This window comes from Dasypus novemcinctus, chromosome 6 (genome assembly GCF_030445035.2).
Source record: "Dasypus novemcinctus isolate mDasNov1 chromosome 6, mDasNov1.1.hap2, whole genome shotgun sequence".
In the NCBI taxonomy this organism is placed as follows: Eukaryota; Metazoa; Chordata; class Mammalia; order Cingulata; family Dasypodidae; genus Dasypus; species Dasypus novemcinctus.
In genome coordinates this window covers 111,897,102-111,919,355 of record NC_080678.1, presented here as the reverse complement: position 1 = coordinate 111,919,355, position 22,254 = coordinate 111,897,102, and the positions used below count along the sequence as shown (strand labels likewise).

The window sequence follows — 22,254 nt, the reverse complement described above, 5'->3', positions numbered from 1 at the left end:
AGAGGGCAGCATGCTGAGGGTAGGGTGGATGAGCCAGGGAAATGGGAAAATGAGGCTTCCTGGGTGAGGACAGAGGAAGACAAAAAACTAAAAAAAAAAAAACCCAGAAAAACAAAAACACACCCAAAAATCCCCTAAACATTTCTTACTAAAAAGTGGGATTGTCACGGTCACTTCTGTTTTTGTCTTGGTCTAAAATGTGCAGATTCTTTCTCCATTAAACACATAAAAACCACCACAATATTGGGGGTTTCCCAAGAGTCCCCAGGCTAAGGGGCTTTGGGATGACTCAGTGCGGGGCTCAGGTGCCAGTGGCAGCAGGTGCAGGAGCTGGATTCTCACGGATGTGGACTGCCCTGGGGAGCCAGCTCTGCTCTAAAATCCCATGGACCAAGACCTTTTCGCTCCTTAAAGGAGCAATCTCCAAATGTGGCTCAGGGTGCTTTGCATTTCTCTAACAGACTCCTGGGCTCTGGGTAGGCAAGGAGTCCCTGAGGAAAACCTGCCCTGCCTTGGAGCGGTGCTCCAGCAGGGATGGGGACAACAGCCAGGCAGGCGGTGCATCACCAGTCGCAGAGCAAGTCCTGGCTCTTGGGCGGGAGTCCTTCCAGAGGGCTACCGGAGAGACACAGCACCCACAGAGAGAAGCCTCGGGCCCCTTCCTTGACCCGGCATCAGGATTCCCTCCCTCACTTACGTGGACCTCACCGAGAACTGGACGCATCGGTGTGGCCACCTCCTTGGAAAAGGATGTGAGGCAAAACTGCTATTCCGTGTGTGATGTCAGGAGACTTGACAGGTAAGCATCGCCCTGTTTGCCGACAGTGGGTAAAGGCAGGGCTTTCGTGGGTGGACGTGGTAACCCAGCAATTACTCACGATGCTCAGAGGCCACTGCACCCACCCCTGTTCTAGGCATTTGGAGGGAGAGGAGGAAACAAGGGAAAAGGAGGTGTGGAGCTGTTGTCACTAGCACTTGTGTTCTTTCAAGGAAGCAAACCCCACCCAGCCCTCGTCTGTCCCCCCAGTACATGCTGGAGGCAGCCCCTGGCTGGCCATGGGGTCTCTGGCAGCACACAATCCTTTATTGTGCATCTGACAGCATCAGGGTAAGAAAGAAGTTCCTTTGTAGACAACTCATTTCTATTACTGACTTTAATACTTTGTAATCGTCTCTTCCTTTAAAAAAAATCCACAGAAACCGAGTTATGAAACATTCTTTTTTGATAGCCATTTTTAACTTCATCTGCATTTTTGTGCCCATGCACCCATAAATATTTCTAGTTCCTTGTCCCGTTCTGATGGAGAACACACTTTTGATTCATTTTGATGACGGCTGCTTGGGAATCTGCTAGAAGCGGACAGATGCAGGGTCAGATACTGCTTCTAGGAGTTTGCTAGATGCTCACGCACACAGCAGGCAAATAGTAAGAAATAATAGTTTGTGGTTTGAGATTACATAAAGCCCACTGAGATTAAATGGCTCTTATTTGTTGGTCATTCCAGATGACCTGGTAGGGCAGATTTATAGGAACTGTTGGGTGACATGAAGTCTGAGGCAGCTGGTCTAGACAATTAGGCAGGTGGCACCTGGGGTGAGCAGGAGCCAGCCATACGCTCCCTGTAAGCATGCAAATACAATTTCTTAGAGAACACAGTGCATGCCCAAAAGTCCCAAGGTAGACCAGAGTGGGCAGGTATGTTCATTAGGGATTTTCATTTTCATTGTCTGAAAATTTATAAACACAAACTTATTTATTGTTCCTTACAATCGCATTTCAGGCAACCAATGATAGACTTGACAGAAAGAGAAAGGAAATCATCTCCATTGGTTTAGCCAAGGAAAACATTCTGCCTGATCTTGTAGGAAGTATAAAAGGAGCTGTATTTCACCAAAGGCGGGGGACCACTCCTGGATTTGTAAAGGCTTTACTGCCAGGTGCTGGCATGATAAACAGTAGCCCTGAGAACTGGATCACACAGGGGCTCTGGGTTCCTTTACAGGCCTGGTGTTTCACCTGCCTGGTGTGCCTGTAGTTAAATAGAGTCATTCATTAGTGGTATTATTTTTAATACTAAAAGTTGTTAATGATGAAATTATTTTTTATTAATTGTTAGTATAGATAGTCCCAGTTTCATATGTGCATTCACAGCATCTCAGGGTTGTTCAAAATAAAAATGGTCTAATCTCACCACATACCCCACGCTGGAAACTGCTCTGTAACACCCTTGAAGAAAGGGTGACTAACCTTTGCTTGAAAATCTCCAGGAGGCAGAACTTGGTGACTCTCAAGGCACCCCATTTTATCATCATGTAGTTGATCAGAAGGTCCCTTTTAAAATTAAGGTGAAATCTGCCAGTCTATTTCTTCTGCTCACAAGTCCTAGTGCCCTCTTTTCTGCTATCTTTTGGTCATTTGCTTTTTTTTTTTCACAAGAGATGTCATATTCTTTTATTTTTCCAAATCTAATTAAATTTGGCATAGTGTCGTAGTGTCTTTGCTTTGCCAGGTTATACCAGATGTCCAGAATCTGCCATTACTGGGCGAGACAGTTGCTGAGAGTTATACCGGAGTCCTCAGGACTTTTCCAGAAGATGTTGGTAGAGCCTCTGACCCTCATGGTGCTTGTCGCCTGGGCGGCTCTGGTTCAGAGGCTGCAGGCCCTCTGGCACCGGTGACAATGGCGTGCTGCTGCCTCACATTGCCTGGCTTCATTTTTACCCTATCTTCTCTCTCCCACTTAGGAAGCTTTCCTCCTCTCGGAATGAAGGACACAGACCAGGTCAGGTTTTCCTCAAGTGAGAGGGACCCAGCTAGTATTTAATGCACAAGTAGTGATTGCCTCCTCCGGGAAGACAAGCAGGGCTCACACTCAGCCTGGAAATGGTTCCTCCACCTCCAGAATTGGGATTCCAGTGGGGGACTGAGCCAGCAGCTCAGTTCAGAGGTGGCTGGCCCTGGCCAGTGGCCTCTGTTTCTGGTATTCCTGAGTCCAGCTCTCTTTCAGCAGTTCAGAGCAAAAAGAGCATGGACTTCCCAGTCATATGGACTTGTGTTCAGCTTTACCATGTTTGGGTGTGCTGGGAGAGGTGGCTTTCTTGAGCTTGGGGTTCTCAAGGTAAAAGGGGACAGTGACAACTGCACGGGGCCATGAGCATCAGAAGAACTAACCCCGACGGTGTGTTAGCTCAGTGTGTGGGACATAGCGGGAGCTCAACCCTGCCAGGTTTCCACCGAAGGACCAGGTCTCAGCAATTGAAATCTCCAGAAAATAATCAGAACGTGCCATCTGCCAGGGGGCTACTTCTTCCAGCCAGATGGTGGCCAGCCAGCACCCAGCAAACCCCGTGTGCTCAAGGAGAAAATGAGGTTTTATTTTTCCTTCCCTCTTCTCTTCTTTTACTGTGCTGTGTATCCGGAGATCTATCCTACAGCAGTAGATCTTCAGAAAGCACCTTGGAATACAGCAGTGCATTTTTACTCAGGAAGTTGGGCTGCTGTGCCTGACTGAGGAAGGCATGGGTCTTGGCTGGAGTTGTATCTTAGGCAAGGTTAGTTTTTACGCTAGGACATAGGTGAAAATCACCTGTAGTCGCGTTACCCTTGAACACCGCTTGGGATGTGTGATGTCATTTGGCTGCTTGCTGTGGGAGCCTGTCACTTCAGATGATATCTGAAGGCTCGTGTCTCTGGCCTGGGCTGAGTGAAGCTGCAATGCTTTCAAGGCTGGTCTTGTGGGAGCCAAGGCTGACTCCAGGCTCCACCTTCCTGACCACGGGAGGGCTTGCCCTCATCTCAGGGAAAGGTGGCCACTGCAGACTCTCCAAGCTTATTTTTTGTCCTCTTTTTTTTTTTTTTGCCTAGCAAATCTAGTTAGACTTATAAATAACATACATGCAAACACAAGTGCAGCAAGCACCATTCATAAAAGTCATGATCTAACCACTCTAAGACTTTATGGCCATCTAAGAACGCAATGTCAAACTGAATCCTTGACCTGAAGTATATCTCAGGAGAAGGTGCTAGTTCCTTCCAGAGCAAGATTGGAGGTTCAAGACTGAATTCACCTGCACTGGCCATGCCAGGTGATATGTCAGGCAGCTAATCAAGGGGCGAGGTGCCAGGGGAGCTGGGCTGCCAAACAAGTGGGAGGGCCTGGAGTGAGGCTGAGGGCAACCAGTGAGGAAGGAACCCAGGCCAGAGGTGAGCTCAGAGCAGAGGAGAGCAGAACTTTCTCTGCACAATGATGCTGTCCCAGAACGTTCACTCTGCCCCTACCTATTGCCCTAACCTACCCAGGTTTTCCTTTTGAGTTTCAAGTCTAGCAGTCCAAGGAACCTCTCTGCCTGTCTTAGGGACACCACCAACCCAACCTGCCAAACCCTGAACTCATGCTGGCAGGAGCAGAGGCCCTCAGCTGCAGGGTGCATTCACCTTGGCTAATGGGGACCTGACCCTCGTAGGGGCTGACATTGGAGAACTGGACAAGGTGGTGGAACCTTACATGAAGAGAAACCAAAACTGAATTTCATTTTGAATTTAACAGAAAGTAAACAGGGTGACTATAGTATCTTAATCTGGCAACCTGGAAATGCTATTTACTAATTGGCTTGTCCTCCTGAAATGTGGAAATAATTTTGGTGGCCCAACTCTTTAAAGAATAGTTGTTCAGGAAAGTCAGCAAGTGTCCTCTTCTCTCAGTAAATACCCTATCATAAGCAGAGGCTTCAGAACTATTGCACTGACCTTAAAACTGCACAGAGAAGTGGATTCCTCTCCTCAAAAATAGCCACCAGAGAGTGGTAGGATTTGGGGTAGAGAGACCATGTGAGGTTCCCAGGTCTGCCTCTAGGTTTCATCTGTTTATAAAAGGCTTCTTCTGTGGGAGAAAGTTGGTAGAGAGGTAATATATTAGTCAGGGCTCTCTAGGGAAACAGAACTGACAGGAGATAACTGTAAATATTATGAGATTATAGAAAAATTGTCTCACATGACTGTGGGAATGCACAGGTCCACAAGCAATGAAGGCATTCCACAAATTCCCCAGGGGCTGCTGGTTGGCTGAAATAGAGATGGAAACCCTCCCTTCTGACTGCTGAAATCATCACTTCTTCTTTTAAAGCCTTCAACTGATTGGGCGAGACTTTTCTCATTGTTCTTTTTTTTTTTTAAAGATTTATTTATTTCTCTCCCACCCCCCACCCCAGTTGTCTGTTCTCTGTGTCCCTTTGCTGCATCTTCTTTGTCCACTTCTGTTGTTGTCAGCAGCATGGGAATCTGTGTTTCTTTCTGTTGCATCATCTTGCTGCGTCAGCTCTCCGTGTGTGTGACATCATTCCTGGGCAGGCTGCACTTTCTTTCATGCTGGCAGCTCTTCTTATGGGGTGCACTCCTTGTGCATGGGGCTCCCTTACATGGGGGACACCCCTGCGTGGCACAGCACTCCTTGGGCACATCAGCACTGCATGTGGGCCAGCTCCACACAGGTCAAGGAGGCCCAGGGTTTGAACCGCAGACCTCCCATATGGTAGATGGATGCCCTAACCATTGAGCCAAGTCTACTTCCCTTTTCTATTGTTGAAGGCAATCTTCTAATTTGATTGTAGATGTCATTAGCCACAGATGCAATTAACTGACTGGTGATTTAAGTCTACAAAATGTCCTCATAGTAACAATCAGACCAATGCTTGCTTAACCCAATAACTGGACACCATCACTTGGCCAAGTAGACGCATGAACTTAACCATCACAGGTAACTAGGGCTGGGAGCAGCCAAGGTCATCAATGTATCTGGAGATAGGGGGAGAGCAGAAAGCACTGAGTCCTCATCATAAAGGAAGCCCCAGTGGCTTCAGGCTGTAGAAGGGAGGCTGCGTTAGACCTGGGTGCTCAAGCTTGCCTGGAGCCCTGGGTGCAGGGCTCTGCCTCTTTGCCTGGCATGCTTGTAGCCAGCCCACCTGCCCAAACATTCTTGCTCTAAAGAAATGCCATGTCTTTAGCAAGTTCCCCAAATCTCCAAGTCTTGCCTTTTCCATGAAATAAGCTCAGACTTGGGACTCAACAAGGATACTTCTTCTTCCTCGCCTTTTCTTGCTCACCTTTCCCAGCACTCTCCAGGGCTGCAGGCAGCATGTGAGGAAGGAAAGGTCCAGCACGGTCATTCTCCCTGACTCAGCCTGGGATGGTGGGCTGGACTCTACTCTTAGGACCACCGAGCCTCCTCTGACACTCTGACCACCTCCTGCCTCCCAGGCAGACTCAGCTCAGGGTCACTGTCCAGGCAAGGGCATAGCTGGAGACCCAATCAAAGTCAGAGTGCAAGGAGTTTAATAGAAGGCATGGAGGGAGCATCGTGGTGAGAGACCACACATGGAGAATTGGGGTGTGGGCCTCGTGGGCACGTGGCTGCTGTTGGTGGCTCCTTAGCAGGCTCTGCACACCTCACAAAGGGATTGGGTATGGACTCAAGCAACAGGCTGGGTTTCCCTTTCTGAGACTAAACTTCTGTGGCTGTTCCCTCCCTATGTTGATAAGGAAATTATTTGGGCTAAGTTTTTTATTTAATCCAATTATCCTTCAAAGTGCTCAGTGATTTTGAATCTTTTTTTTTTTTTTTAAAGCAAAGGTTCCTCTTAAGACCTTGTAAAAAGTTTCTTTTTATACACCTGAGTGTACATACAGGTACATGAAATACACATTTACACATACCCTATAGCTCTCATAAGCAGAAGAATTTCTCCTTCATGTTGAAACTCCACTTGGGACAGGCAGCCCCTGCTCTGATGGCTCCATGGGCATTTGGGGTTTTTAGCTTTTGGGAGGAGCCAGAGCTGATTCTAAAAATGAGAGACATTGTGGGAGAGGGGAGGGGAGGGCGGGTGGCACACAGCAAAGATCACCCATTAATCCAGGTGTGGGGAGAAGGAGTTCTCCAGAGAAACAGAACCAAATGAATATAAATGGATATAGGAATATATCTATACATTTATGTATCTATATATCTATATGTCTACATCTACATCTATGTCTATGTCATGTCTATGTTTATATCTATATCTATTTCTTTATATCATGTGTATATCTAAATCCATATCTATCTTTTATCTATTGTCTTTGTCATCAACTTACCTATTTATCATCTATCTCATCTATTATCTATTTCTATCTTTCTATCTCTATCACCTACCTATCTATACCTATCTATCTAATCATTTATCATATCTACCATCTGTCTATTCTATCTCTATCTGTCTGTGTGACTTTCAATCACCTACCTAAATCATCTGTCGAGATCTGTTTTAAAGAATTGGCTTACCCGAGTGAGGGCTGCCAAGTCCAAATTCCACAGAACAGCTTAGAGATGGGCAATTCCTGGAGTATGCTGAAGTCTTTAGTCCTAGCCTATAGGGAGGGCTGGGAGGTGTGGAGGGTATTCTCTTCAGACAGAGTTCATTCTGGTTGTTGCAAAAACCTCGAAGTCCAGTCTTAAGCCCTCCAGCTGATTGGAGGAGCCCACCCACATTGCTGATGGTGATCTCCTTCACTTCCTTTATTCCGTGTCTACTGATTATAGATGCTAATTCCAACTACAAAATACCTCCACCCCAACAACTAGGCCAGTGTTTGAGCAAACACTAGCCACTACAACCCGGCCAACTTGACCACAACTTTAATCACAAAGATAAGCAATGATTAGTGTCTTGAGTAAAAAGCTAAATCTCTGTGCTCTTCTCTTAGATTCACCTTCTCATCCTCTCTAACCAGACTCTCCACAGATATTTTCTAAGTGCCTTCTCTACATGTTTGATATGCTGTGCAAAAGGCCCTGCTGTCTGCATGGACTGCTTTTTCTAATCTAAAAGCGGCGTGGTAATCTCAGGGCAGCCCCTGGGAAGACTTATCCTTCCACCCTGCTGTCTGCTGGTTGCCTCCGGAGACACGGAGCTTCACTGTTGGCCTGCCTCTTGTTTTCTCCCTGAGACAAAGGCTGCTCGGACTGTTTGCCTCTCCAAATAGCACTTGGTCAGTGCTCTGAAAAGGACCTGCTCTTTGCAAAAAGGGCTTTGAACGTTTTCTACTTGAATTGCTCCCAGCCTCCTTCTTTGGCCCTTTCTCTACCCGATTTCTTCTGTGGAAACAGTAATCATACTACTACTAATAACACCCAACATTTATTGAGAACTTATGTCCCAGGAGCCATGGAAGGGCCGCATCGTATTATTTAATTTTGAATGTCCAACAATCCTATCTGTCTCTTGACCTTCTCATTTTTCAGAGGAGAAAATCAAGGTCCCAAAGAAGCCAATATACTTGCCCAGGATCTGACCAACTCAGATTACCATGGGAAGGGTCTGTCCTAGAGCTGGGTCATTTCTCTTCTTTCAATAGCATGTCCCCTGGAAAGCCTTCTATGGTCGCCTGGGCTCTGTAAGGTTTGCCTCAAGCTCCCATGATGCTGTGTGCTATATCACCTCTGTCATAGCACTTTCTATCTGAATTGTAACATTTGCTTATTGGTCTCTCCTTCCATTAAATTGGAAGCTCCTCGGAACAGTAATTATTCACTTCTGAGTGCCCAGAGCAATCTCTGCCAGGAACTGTATGAATCCTGGCTGATTGGGTCTCACATGATGCCTCATGTTGAGCATCCTTAAGATAAGGGAAAAGTGGTGAGAGGAATTTCTGATCAGCATTGGCAGAGGCATGGGTTTCTGTTTTCTAGTCCTGCCTTGGATAGGGTTGATGATGAAGATCACCTGTGTCATCCACATGAACCCCCTTCTCCTGTCATGGTGGATGAAGAGCATCTCAGGGTCAACTCTACACCTCGGAGCCAGCTCCCCTGCAGCCAATGTGTGGAGGCAGATTCGGAGACCATTCCCTTGCTGCAGGTCTGCTCTTGGGGAGTCCTCTCAGAAGATCTCCATGATAGTGAGAGTGAATGGGAAGACCTGGAGGAGCCCGGGGACCCGGCTGATGGTGACCTCAGGTGGGTGTCATGCTCTCAGGTCCCTCTCCTGTTTGGCTGCATGGGATGCACAGGTGCTTGTTTTGTCTGCTCCTGCCTGCCCCTGAGTTAGATCTATTTCAGAGGAGAGACTGGACATCATGCAAATTTGGACCCTTCCTGTTGAGCCACAGTGGCTGGGTAGAGACCAGAATCTAGAAAGTCAAGTCGAATTGTTAATGGAAAGAGTTGCCAGATGCTGAGAGGGGCCTGCCAGGTTGGGGTCAGCTTCCTGTAGATAAAGATGTGGGAGGAGTAAGTGCGGCAAATGCTGTCAGACTGGGAGCAGAGAAAATTAAATTCTTGACAAGCCACTATAAGCCACCCAACATTCTCTTAAAGTGCTGACAATGTACGTAGGGCCAGCATTTTGAAAAATGCTGAACGTTCAAGAAACTGTAACAGAAACACACTTTAGGAAGCATATGGAAACTTTCCAGAGCCTTGGTGTGTGAAGATTCAGGTATAATTGAAACACATTTCATTCCCTTCCATTTCATTATACTCCAGCTACTTCTTCCTTCTGGTATAAAAGGAAGTTCAGTGGGCACAGATGATTAAGCTGGATTCTCAGGTGACAGTGGCAGGCAAGCTGATAAGGACCATGGATATTGAAATTCAAATAGCACATAAAAGCTGGCTCTTACCTGAAATAGGAAGCAACAAGTTAATAGAGGGGCCAACATGGAGGCTTTGAAGACTCTGCCCTGCTCATTTATGGGGAAGTCGGACACTTGCCAGCGTGGGGAATAATGCACTGTGGATCCACAGACGTGTGGAGCCAATGGGGAGTGGCTTCTATGAGCAAGGCCACCTTCCAGGCTGGGGGTGCACAGGGCTGGAGAACTAAAAGACGGAAGGTGGGTGAGGCTTCGAGGCCCACATGTAAGCAGCCGAGGGGCCACGAGGGCCAGTACTTATGACACGTGCCACGGAGGTCGGCAGAGCATTTGAAGGGGCAGCAAAGAACAGAGCAGATAGGAGCTGGGCTTGTGGCTGGAGGGGCTCCTGCTGGAGACTGGGGACCTTGGACCAATGACTTCTAAACCCTTTAAGACTCAGTCAACTGACTGTGAAAGGGAGAGAACGAAGCTGGCTTCACGCTGGTATTGAGAGGATTAGATGACAATGCACAGCACATGTTTGGCTCGTGGTCTGCCCGACCCGGAAGAAGCTCTCGAGGATGTTAGCTAATTCCATCATTAATAAAGGGGGAAGTTAATTCAGCGAGACGATGAACGGTATTACTGTGTTGGAGTTTGTTTTGTTTCCCTGTCGATGAAGGAACTGGTCAGCTGGTGCTGTGCCTTAACATGGGGTGTGGCGTGGGTGGGAAGAAGCACTTGTCTCTGGTATGGGAGTAAGAACCTGGGGTGGACTGAGTAGCCCTCAGTTGAGAATGGTGCATGGGGTATGGGGGGGCAGTCCTGTCACTACCATTTATCCTGCACAGAAGAGGGAGCAGGTGTCACCTGCCCTGCTGATGGGTGACACGGGTGCTCTCGGGGTGGCCTTCAGGGAAGTCAAGAAGTCCCTGCACTTCTAGAGTGTTAACTTGCATGCTTTTAAAATGCAGCCCTTTAAATACTCCAGGAGGTCCAGCAACTCCTGAAAGGTTTGGGAGCTCTGTTATTTATATTCTCCCTTTTGCCCTGGAAGTGAGGAGATGTCTTGGAGGATATAGAGAGGCCTCTGCTTATGGAATGAGGAGCAGGGGTTTAAACCTATAAAACAAATGATTTTGTTTGGTCCTTATGGACATTAAGAGAGTAGACTTCATAGGAAGTGTCTGTAAGTGATTTAATTTAATCCTCTCTTCAACTCTGAATGTTATTATTCCTCTTTTATAAGTTGGGTGGGGAAGTTTAATTTGTCCAAGCTCATATGTCAAGGAGAGGTGGATTCACAATACATCTGTTTGATTCTACTTTGGGTGCATTTTTATATTTCTCCTGAAATGTGTCATCTCGTGGATTTGTGTGGTGTGCACATTTACCCAAACCACCTTTCTGCCAAATGGCACCGGTCCTACTTCTTCTTCACAGTGTATTTCTTTCGTGAGACTTTACAAAGCCCCATATCCAGTGGGGTGAAGAAGGACATGACACTGTCATTTTAGGGAAGGCTGCTGGCCAGCTGGCAGGGCCACCCTTCCAAAGCTGCTTACTGTTTTAGGTAAATGGAGAGGGAGACAGCCACACCAGGCAGACCCCGGAGCTTCTGCATGGACACCCTTCTGACTGCAATTGTGCAGACGAGCCTCCGATGTCACCGAGCCAGAGGATGTATCCACCGGCTCCGCCTCCAAGAAGGAAGCCTGTGGCAGCCTGGGATGAATGACCTGGGCCAGTGGTTAAGAGGCATTTTTGGGACTTGGAGTTGTCCTGAATGACACTGCAGGGACAGATGCTGGACATTATATACCCTGCCATAACCCACTGAATGTTCTTGGGAGAGTGTAAACTGCAATATAAACTATAATCCATGCGGTGCAGCAGTGCTCCAAGATGTATTTGCCAAATGTAATGAATGTGCCACAATGATGAAAGAGGTTGTTGATGTGGGAGAAGGCGGGCGGGGGGTATATGGGAACCTCTTCTATTTTTAATGTAAATTTTTTGTGATCTATTTATCTTTTTAAAAAGCAATTAATTTTTTTTTAATTAAAAAAAAAGAGCTAACTGCCAGAAAGATCATGCCTGCCACCTTTGAGGCTCATTTTGAGGAGTAGGTGTGACCTGGCTTCGGTTTTGGGGTTATGTCAAGTAAAGCGCTGTGTGTGTGTGTTAGGGGTGGGTGTGCTCCTTTGGGAAAGGGCTTGAGAACCCCTCGAGATCACTCCGGCAGGGTGAGGCCTTGCTGCTGCACTGGTTACTGCTCTCTAGGGACAGTGGCAACGTGAACCTGTGTACTTTTGGGTTCCCCACTGGCCAAAGGGGTTTCTGTGGTTTTCAAAGTGGCCTGGTTTCTTAGAAGGAATCTGCTAAGGAGTTTGGCGCAAAGCAATGGGAGTAATACAGGCTGCGCCCTTCCTATCCAGCCCCAAAGAGTTACAAACTCATTTTCCCTTGAGATTCAACAATCTGATCCTAAAGATAATATGAAGGAAAAAAACCAGATGGGACTATCTCATAAAAAAGGAATTGTGAAGTGGCAGATGCAGTATTGCCAGCTATCAGGCCATATACCTGCCACCAAAAAGGAAAACTCAAGCCATGTGGTGTTAGCAAATGCACAAAAGAAATAGATCCAGTGGAACAGAGGGGAGCACCAAGGAATACTTACTTACCTGAGTCTGTCTAATGGGGAGACACACAGCCGAGTCAGATTCTCACACAGGGTGGTGGGGGGACGGTGATTTCATGAATAGAGCTGGGATAGCTGAAAACATGATTGACATTCGTAGTCCCCTTATTTTACTAAAATTAAGTACAGGTAGATTAAATATAAAAAACTCCACCAGGGGAAAATTGGTAGAAAACAGAATCTAATTTTTATCAGATCTATAGAGGAATGATAATTTCCTTTGGCTTCTGGCAAAAAGCATTAACAAAGAAGAACTACAAACTTGACAATATTGAAAATATTCAAACTTCTACATAATAACCATGATAAAATTCATGTAAAACTAGAATAATTGGGAAAATGTTTATATGATGGTAAATAGAGATTATATTTAGAGAACCTTGGAATTTATTATAACTTATCAAACAAGGAATTTGAATAGATAATGTACACAAGAAAAATACAAATGCTAGGCAAACCCATGGAAAATATTCTGGTAAAAAGTCAATGTACTAAGTTACGTTCACTATACTCTCAAAATAAAAAAGAATATTATCCAATGTTGGTAAGATAATGATGAAGCTGCTGTACTCCAAGGTATCAAAAGCCATAAAAATGTTTACGCCCATTAAGCCAATAATGCCAATTTTCAGAATTTATCCTAAATATCCAGAATAAGAAAAATAAAATATTCATTTATTTTAAGATATTCATTAAAGTGCTCTCCATAAAACAACAAATTGGAAGTGAATAAAATGCTTTACAATATGGTAATATTAAAGGCAATTCTGGTACTTCTGTTTCAGCATGATAGAATATTATGCAACCAAATAATAACTATAAGAAAGTCACACTTAGAAAGAGTTTGATGTAATAACTTAAAATTTATGCTAACTGATTACAATAATAGGAGAACATGTACGCACACAAAGAAGTTCAAAGAATAGAAAGAACATTCATAAATGGAATAGAAATCAGCTACTGTTTCAGTGACAGGATTATGAAAATGCTCTTTATTTTGTTAAAAAATCCTTTATTAAAAAAATTCCTTTTTTGCTTTATAGTAAATTTCATATTGAAAAATACAAGGATTTCAACAGCAAACAAAGGCAGAGATTTCAAAAACACTTTTCCTCTAAAATCCAATTTGTAATTCTTCTCTACATGTTTTTATTTCTAGTTTTCATGTTCTCTCTGTGATGGTAAAGCCTTTGAGGTCATTTGGCTGGCTCTGCCATTAATGAAAAAGAATTTTCCAAGGATCTGAACAGTCTTGTTTCAAATGCTCTTAGGGCCATGGCCAGCTCCTTTGGTTCAGCATTACACAGTTTCATTGACCTCAAGGTTAGGTAATTAATCAAGTAGGCAATGAAGTGAATAGATAACAGTATGTACAATTTTAGAACTGCTTGCCCTCTGCTGAACTCTGCTTATTTCCTTTTGGAAAAGAAATGGGTGGGTGCAGTTTCACAATTAATTAATCTAGTCCTCCTGCTTGTAGGATAGGACCCCCAGACCTGGCAATACTCATTTTTGAGTCATATCTCAGGATGAATGTATTTGTTTTAATCAGACTCTATTGCATCTGCCACTTTGCTTTGTTTCAGGACAAAAGTCAGAAGAAGAGTCAGAAAGAGGGACTGTGCTCATTGCCTGCACAAAGCTCCCATTTTCAGTCTCTGCGTGTGGCATTCACAAATCCAACTGGACAAGGAAAACAACATTCAAGGGTGCTAAAATTGCAGATTCCCTGGCCTCACCCCTGGAGACTCTGAATCAGTAGGGCTCAGCAGATGATTGCATGTGTGGCCAGATTTAGGAAGCAGGCTCCAGACTCCTGAAGACTCCGCCTGCCCCTACCATCCTCCTTCTCCGTCATAATCATTTCTTTAGCTCCTATTATGCACCAGCACATCATTTGTCCAAGATGGCCCAAATGTACAAATGTTTGTCATTAAATTGTGAAGCAAAAGTGGACTTCCAGTTCAACACAGTAAAGATGTCAATCCTCCCCAAATTGATTTATAGGTTTAAAGCACTTCCTATCAAAATCCCAACAAAGTTTTACTGTAGACAGAGGCAAATTTATTCTAAAATTTATGTGGAAAGGAGGCACACAATCTAGACTAGCTAAAACAACCTTGAAAAAGTAGAAAAAAGTGAGAGGAATCACACTATCCCATATTAAGACTTATTCTATAGCTGTGTAAACAAAACAGTGTGGTATTGCAGAGGGACAGCCTTATAGCTCAGTGGAACAAAACAGAGGACCCAGAAAGAGACTCATGCCCTGATGACTGACCAAGTGCAAAAGCTAATCAATGGGGAAGCAGGTGTGGCTCAAGCAATTGGGCTCCTGTCTACCATATGGAAGGGCCAGGGTTTGAAACCCAGGGCCTCCCGGTGAAGGCAAGCTGGCCTGTGTGGCGAGCTGCCCCATGTGACATGCTGCCCCATGCAGAGAGCTGACACAGCAAGATGACACAACAAAAAGAGACACAGAGAAGAGACAATAAGAGATGCAGCCGACCAGGGAGGTGAGGAGGTGCAAGAGAATGATCACCTCTCTCCCACTCTGGAAGGTCCCAGGATCAGTTCCTGGAGCCACCTAATGAGAATATAAGCAGACACAGAAGAACACACAGTGAATGGACACAGAGAGCAGACAATGGAGGGAGGGGGGAGGAATCAATCAATCAATTAATCAATCAATCAATCTTTTAAAAAAAAAGATAATCAATGGAGGAAGAATAGCCTTCTCCACAAATGCTGTTGGAACAATTGGACATCCATAGGCAAAAAAAATGAAAATTGACCTACACCTTACACCCTATACAAAATTTAATTCAAAATGGGTCATGGACTTAAATGTAAATGTAAAACTCTAAAACTTTTAGGAAAAAAATATAAGAGAACAACTTTGGGATCTGGAGCTAAGCAAACAGTTCTTAGACTTGATACCAAAAGTACAATCCATAATAAGAATCAGTTATTAATTTCTCTTGTGCCCTGTGTAAGACACTGTTAGAAAGATAGGCAATATTAGCAAACCATAAATCCAACAAAGGATTATTATCTAGACTACATAAAGAACTTTCAAACCTTAACAGTTAAAGAACAAACAACCCAATTGGAAAATTGTCAAAAAACATAAACAGATAGTTGACTAAAGATTATATACAGATTACAGATAAGCACATATAAAGTTGTTCAACTTCATTAGCCATTAAGGAAATGCAAACTAAAACCACAATGAGATATGATAAACCTAGCAGAATGGCTGAAATGGGAAAAAAAATAGGGACATCAAATGCTCATGAGTATGTGGAAAAATTGGATCACTCATACACCACTGGTGGGAATGTAAAATTGTACAGTCCCTTGAAAAACAGTTTGGCACTTTCTTATAAAAGTGAACATGTAATTACTATAAGACCCAGCAATTGCACCTTGGGAATTTATTCCAGAGAAATTAAAGTTTATGTTTACACAAAACCTGTACACGAATGTTCAGAGCAACTTTGTTCATAACAGCCCCCAAATGGAAACAACCCAGAAGCTCTTCAACAGGTGGATAGCTAAACCATCTGTGGCACATCCAAATCATGAGGTGGTACTTCAAAATTAAAAAAAAGGCTACTGATACATGCAACAAATTGAATGACTCTCCAGAGACTGCTTAATTTAAAAAGGCAAGCCCAAAATGTTATACATACTGTATGATTCCATCTATCTAATATTCTTGAAATGACAAAGTTATAGAAATGCTGAACAGATTAGTGGTTGCCAGGGGTTAAGTGTGGAATGGGGTAGGGTGGGGGGTTGGAGTAGTAAGGTGGGAGGGAAGTGGGTGTGGTTATAAAGGGCAATGCAAGGGATTCTTGTGGTGATGGAAATGTTTTGTGTTTTCATTGTGGTGGTTGATACATGTACCCAATCACATGATAGAATTGTCTAGAGCTAAATACACACATACAAATAATTACAACTAAAACAGGAGAAATCTGAACAAGATGGATGGATTCATTATTAAGGTCAAGTCCTGGTTGTGATACTGTAAGAGGCAACCTTGCCGTGGCAGCTCTGCATTTTGGCAGATGGGTTTTTACAGAAAGTGACATATCCTTTGAAGACTGAGCATGGCTAGCTTCAGTGGCCAACTGGGGTGCATGTGCTCCCCCCAAAGGCTGTCTCCAGAGTTAGCAGTGTCACTGCATTTAAAACATTTTTGGTCATAGATTACAGAAGTCTAAGCCAACGCCATCCTTTAGCTACTGGTAAGTCTGCTGCAGAATAATGGACTTGTCTTTACAGAGTCAAAGAATCCTGGAGACAAAGAAAATTGGACAAATATTGGAACATATCTAAATGTTTCTGTTCCATTTTCAACTCGACACGCATTCATTGAGCATGTACTGTATAGCAGGGTCTGGGCAAGACCAAGCAGATAGTGATGAACTTGGATGATTACCCTCCAGGGGCTTACACTCCAGAGAAGGAGGTAAAATAAAAGCACATTACTATAATGCATGGAATAAATGCTGTAATGATGTTGTGGTAGGTTGTGAAACTCTTTGTAAATGGGAATTCTTGGAGGGTATAGCCAACTGAATCAGGATGAGTCTTCTTTTTTTTTAAGATTTATTTATTTATTTATCTATTTCTCCCCTTTCCCCCCTCTACCTCCCATTGTCTGCTCTGTGTCCACTTGCTGTGTATTCTTCTGTGTCTGCTTGCATTCTCAGCAGCACTGGGAATCTGTGTCTCTTTGTTGCATCATCTTGCTGCATCAGCTCTCCATGTATGTAGTGTCACTCCTGGGCAGGCTGTGCTTTTTTTGTGTGGGGTGGCTCTCCTTGCAGGGCGCACTCCTTGCACATGGGGCTCTCCTGCACAGGGGACACCCCTGCATGGCACAGCACTCCTTGTGCGTGGCAGCACTGCTCATGGGCCAACTCACCACACGGGCCGGGAGGCCCTGGGTTTAAACCCTGGACTTCCTCTATGGTAGGCAGACGCTCTATCAGTTGAGCCACATCCACTTTCCCAGGATGAGTCTTAATCCACATTACTAGAGGCCATTTAAAAGGAAGAAACTGGAAGCTAGCAGTCAGAGAAGGTCACACAGAAATGCAGACATAAGGAGAGAGAAAGCCCTATGCAAGGGAGGCAGGAAATAAGCTAAGGAACTCCAAGGATTGGTGCAAGCCAGCGCCAGAACGCTGATGACTTTGGGGAGAAAGCATGGTCTTGCCAAAGCCTGGATTTTGGATTTCTAGCCTCCCAAACTACAAGACAATACATACCCCACCAACCAAATGTATGGTATTTTTCATAGCAGCTTGGCCAATAAGACAGATGGCATATAGAAAACAGAAATTTTTCCCAGAAGGAAAATGTAATCATGCCTAAGGGTTGGGTCTGCAAGATCAAGGTATTCCTCTGAGAGAGTGCTGTAAAAATTAAAGGGCTTAGCATTTGAGCATTTGGAGGAGGCAAGCAAAGATGCAGCATACGGGTGCCTGGGAACTGGAATATGGGAGAGGAGCCAGGAGAGATGGGCTGGGAACAGACTGTGAACCAAGAATTCTGGGTTTTGAGTTGGAATTCATTATAATCAAACCCTGTTTAAAAAAGATTAGTCTGGTTTGTGGAGGTGAATGAATTCTTGGTGTGGGAGAGACAAGAATTAGTGAAATCACTTTGGAGGCTATTGTTCATTTCATATAAGAGAGAATGGAGGTGTTAGAAAATCCCATTTGATGATCAGTTTTGTACATTTGGAATTTGAGATATTTCTGGAATGAGCTACCCCAGAGGGTTAGCTGGCTACTTTAGCTAATGTGGGTTCATCCTGAATGCCATTGCAAGGGATGCAGCTGCAGGGTCTCAGAGCAGTGATATAGTGTAACTTTACCCACAAGAGATCCTATGGAAAGAACCCTAAAGAAGGCTGTGTTGTGAAACTCTAGCATAAAGGGAGAAGCCTTGGAAGAAGATTTTAAGGGTGAGTACACATGGACATATTTCACGGCTGAGGGGCAAACAAGGAATGAAGTGGGAGAGGATTGGTGTCTCCTAGTTGGTTCTTTTTAAATTTTTTATTATTTTTAAATTTATTTCTCTCCCTTTCCTACCTCTTCCCCCCCCCCCCAGTTGTCTGCTCTCTGGTTCTTCCTTATACTCCTAATCTGCTGACAAGTCCTACGTAATACTATCCCCTTAATAAGAAACTGCTAAGGATCAGTGCTGGAAACCATCTATCTCTGAAGCAGTTCTTAAAACCAGGCCTGCTTAGTATCAGTGGACACAGAGTAGACTAGTCATTGTCCATTCAGCATCCATCTCTCATTTTTCCTTCCAGGATAAGACCCAATTGCTTTAAGGGTAATCTCTCTTACTATGGACAGAACAAATGATGAAATTTAAGCCAACACACACACACATACACACACGCATACACAGTGTAGATACTTTGTAGAGGCTTTTAGGAAGTTCCCCATGCATCTCTAGAGAAAGTTTCCAGAAAGCAATTACTTATCTCTCCCACTGGATAGTTTCTGAAAGCCTTTCCATGACCTCAAGAGGAAGCAGCCTGAAGATGAAGACAAATGAAATCAACACACTGGATGGTCAAGCAGAAAGATGGAGAGAATCTGGGTCCATGTTGACATAATTGAGCTGCTGAATCAACCAACCTGAACCCTGCCTGCAGTGGCTCTGGGAGTTCTCCTACTCCTGTTTAAGGAGCACTGCCTGACACTTGCAGCCAAAAGCCTTCTGTCTGTCACCAGCGATTTTCACCCGCCTTCCCCTAAATTCTGTCCTTGAGGGCCCTCTGTATCTATGACTCAGAGACATTTGTCAGTCCTGATCTTTTTGGATCTCTGTTTCCCACCAAGGATTTTCTTTGCTGGAATTTTCAAATTTCCTTTTATCATTTTGAAAGTATTTTCACACGGAAGGCCTATGTCTACCTCTGTGGCCAAGGAGACAAAAGGTTTCCTAAAGTTCTTATCAGTTAGAAGCTAGGAGTCTTAACTACAGCTGTGGGTAGGGGTGCTCTTCCTCGAGGAGCTTCCATTTCTGTCAGAACCTGATAGAGTTCAAGGTCGGTTCCTGCCACTTAGTGTGTCTCACCAGATCTCGTCCTCACCATAGCCTTGAGGAGTTGACATTCAGGGAAGTCATTCATGCTGTGTTCCAAATATTTCTGGTTTCTTCATTCTGAGCACAGGGCCATGGACTTATTCTGGCCAAAAAGTGATGAGAAGAGGCCATGGGTGCTACTTCCATGCCATCCTGGCACATTAATTGCATGTGCACATGTGCAGATCCCACCCACCCCCACCCCTCTGTGATCTGGCCCAGGGATCATAACAAGCAAGGAGAAAGGAAACATGGAGCAGAGCTGCCCCCTGACCCACGCTGGAGAGCAAGAATAAAACCTGCATTGTGAGGAGTCACTAAGATGGGGGGTTTGTTCGCTCTACAGCAGCATAATCTGGTTTATTCTGACTTAAACGTTGTTAGTGTCATTTTTGTAGAGGAGCGAACTGAGATTCAGAGAAGGTAATTATTTGTCTCAGATCACCAGTAAAGAGGGGACTATTCATTGTCCCCCCAAATAAAACTGTGGTTACTCTGAAATAAAGTCCAGGACCTTTCCACTCAATCACCCTGCTTCCTTAAAGACCTGGTCAAACAAAAGGCCTGAGTGGCTATCCAGATTCTACTGAAGACACTCAGAGAAAAAGGTGAGAAATTCTTTCACTGATTGGAAGACTCTCCAAACATTGCTTCTTCCCCGTGCTTAGCTCATACCAAAGAAGTCTCCTCTTTCACTGTGCCCGCCCCCACAGTGCCCCCCAAAGCACACTGGGATGCACATAAAGCCATGTGCTCTGCTTTTTTGCCTAAAATCTGGCATAACATTCAAATTTCTTAGCCTGGCATGCAAAACACTCCAGGATCTGGCTACAACCCAGTTTTTCCATTCTTTTTTTTTTTTTTAAAGATTTATTTATTTATTTAATTTCCCCCCCATCCCCTGGTTGTCTGTTCTTGGTGTCTATTTGCTGCGTCTTGTTTCTTTGTCCGCTTCTGTTGTCGTCAGTGGCACGGGAAGTGTGGGCGGCGCCATTCCTGGGCAGGCTGCTCTTTCTTTTCACCCTGGGTGGCTCTCCTCACGGGCGCACTCCTTGCGCGTGGGGCCCACGCGGGGGACACCCTTGCGTGACACGGCACTCCTTGCGCGCATCAGCGCTGCGCATGGCCAGCTCCACACGGGTCAAGGAGGCCCGGGGTTTGAACCGTGGACCTCCCATATGGTAGACGGATGCCCTAACCACTGGGCCAAAGTCCGTTTCCCGAGTTTTTCCATTCTAATGCCATCTCTTGACCATTCCCGGAGGAACTCTTCCTCCTGCAGCCACATGGGTGGTCCTGGAATAGCCAGGACAGTCATGCTGTGCTCACTCCTGCCCCTTCATATGCTTTTCTTCAACTTTGGCCACATTAAAAAAAAGAAGTTTGTAAGGCTTTACATAGGGGTCCTGCAATTCGGGGGTTGGGGTGGCACAAGAGCTGGGGGCCTGGCACGTGCCTGAGCAAGTCAAAGGTGAGAGGTGATGGCTCTGACAACCTGCCTGGTGGGAGGGCAAAGAGGAAGAGTCAATACCCATGCCAGGGCAATGATGTGGATGTCCAAGGGGACCTGGACGGGAGCGGCAGCCAGGACCCGCCATGAAATATGGAGGGGCGATATGGGCCTGGACAGAGAGTGAGTGAGCCGAGATATCTGCTCACATAGAGGGGGCTTTTGGGAAAATGACTAAAGGGCACCCTCCTTTTGGCTGATGAATTACACAAAGGTGACCCTTCCTCCCCCACTCATCAGGGTTCAGGGCTTAGCTAACAAAGCGCTGCCTGCATCCTGGCCTTCAGGTACCCACCTGTTTGGCACCTTCATTCATGGTGTGAAATATATAAACATATTGGTAGCCCTGGAGTGGACCCAGGAAGGGCGAGGGCTGAGGGAGGGCGCTGTGTGCAGCTAGCCAAGGTCAGGACCTCATTAATCAACAGAGTTGCATTTGGAGATTTCCCCTTCCCCAGGGCAATTCCTGGGGAAACCACAGGATTCTCTTTCTGCAAAGTATCCGCCAAGCCTAGAGGGCCTCAGGCCAGATTCCAGGGGAGGAGGTGTCTGAGCTGATCCATTCGGCTGGCTGTGAAGCTGGGCGTAAAGGGAGAGGTTGAGGATGCCTCTTTCTCAAGACTGTTTTCTGCCCAAAGCAGAACAGGCCTGGAGGAGGCAAGAGCCTGCAAATCAGATCAGAACACAGAGTTTTCTGTTTGGAGTGCTTAAAGTAACTGGACATGCCCAAGATTTTATTTACAAGGGCCTAGGCAAAAATGAATCTGTGCATTGAGTTTGAATGGTTATTGGAAAGAAACAAAGCAGTTGCCTCCTGCAGGCGCCCTACGAGGTCCAGCTAATAAGATGCAATACAATAGCCACGCCTGTTTTCCCACTGTGAAGCACGGGCTCTGCACAGGCCGCCGTAACATGGGAGGATTGAAAGGCTCAGAGTCCAGCTGCTCTCTAGAAGCTGGCAATTTCTACACGCCACTTTCTGCCACATCATGATTTTAGAGTTAATAAAGCAGGGCATTTATGTTCAAGGGTGTGTGCCAGGTTTTCCTGTCCACCCAGATGCTCCCTCTCTTCAAAGCCTAAGGATTCTCTCTCCTTATGGGGGATGGGTGCAGGGCAATGCACTGGCTGAAGCTTTGCAAATGGGTGAGCTGGCAATTAATGGAATGAGCCATTAATATTTATTGGGTACCCACCAAGGCTCAGGGACTAGGTGGCCCCAGACTTCACACCGAGGTAATTATGTGTCCATTTGGTCTTTCAATAAAATATTTTTCAGCCTCCACTGGGAATTTTTTTATT

At 45.2% G+C, this 22,254-nt stretch overlaps 1 protein-coding gene across 1 annotated transcript in view; it reads left to right on the top strand.

Moving 5' to 3' along the window:
* The window catches only part of LOC131278936 (FERM and PDZ domain-containing protein 2-like), a 38,117-nt gene extending 26,773 nt beyond the window's left edge, over window positions 1–11,344 (top strand). Inside the window, 2 exon segments of the mRNA XM_071215573.1 lie at window positions 8,724–8,990; window positions 11,263–11,344. Coding sequence (XP_071071674.1) covers window positions 8,724–8,990; window positions 11,263–11,344 — 349 coding nt within the window.
* The last annotated feature ends 10,910 nt before the right edge of the window (window positions 11,345–22,254 follow it).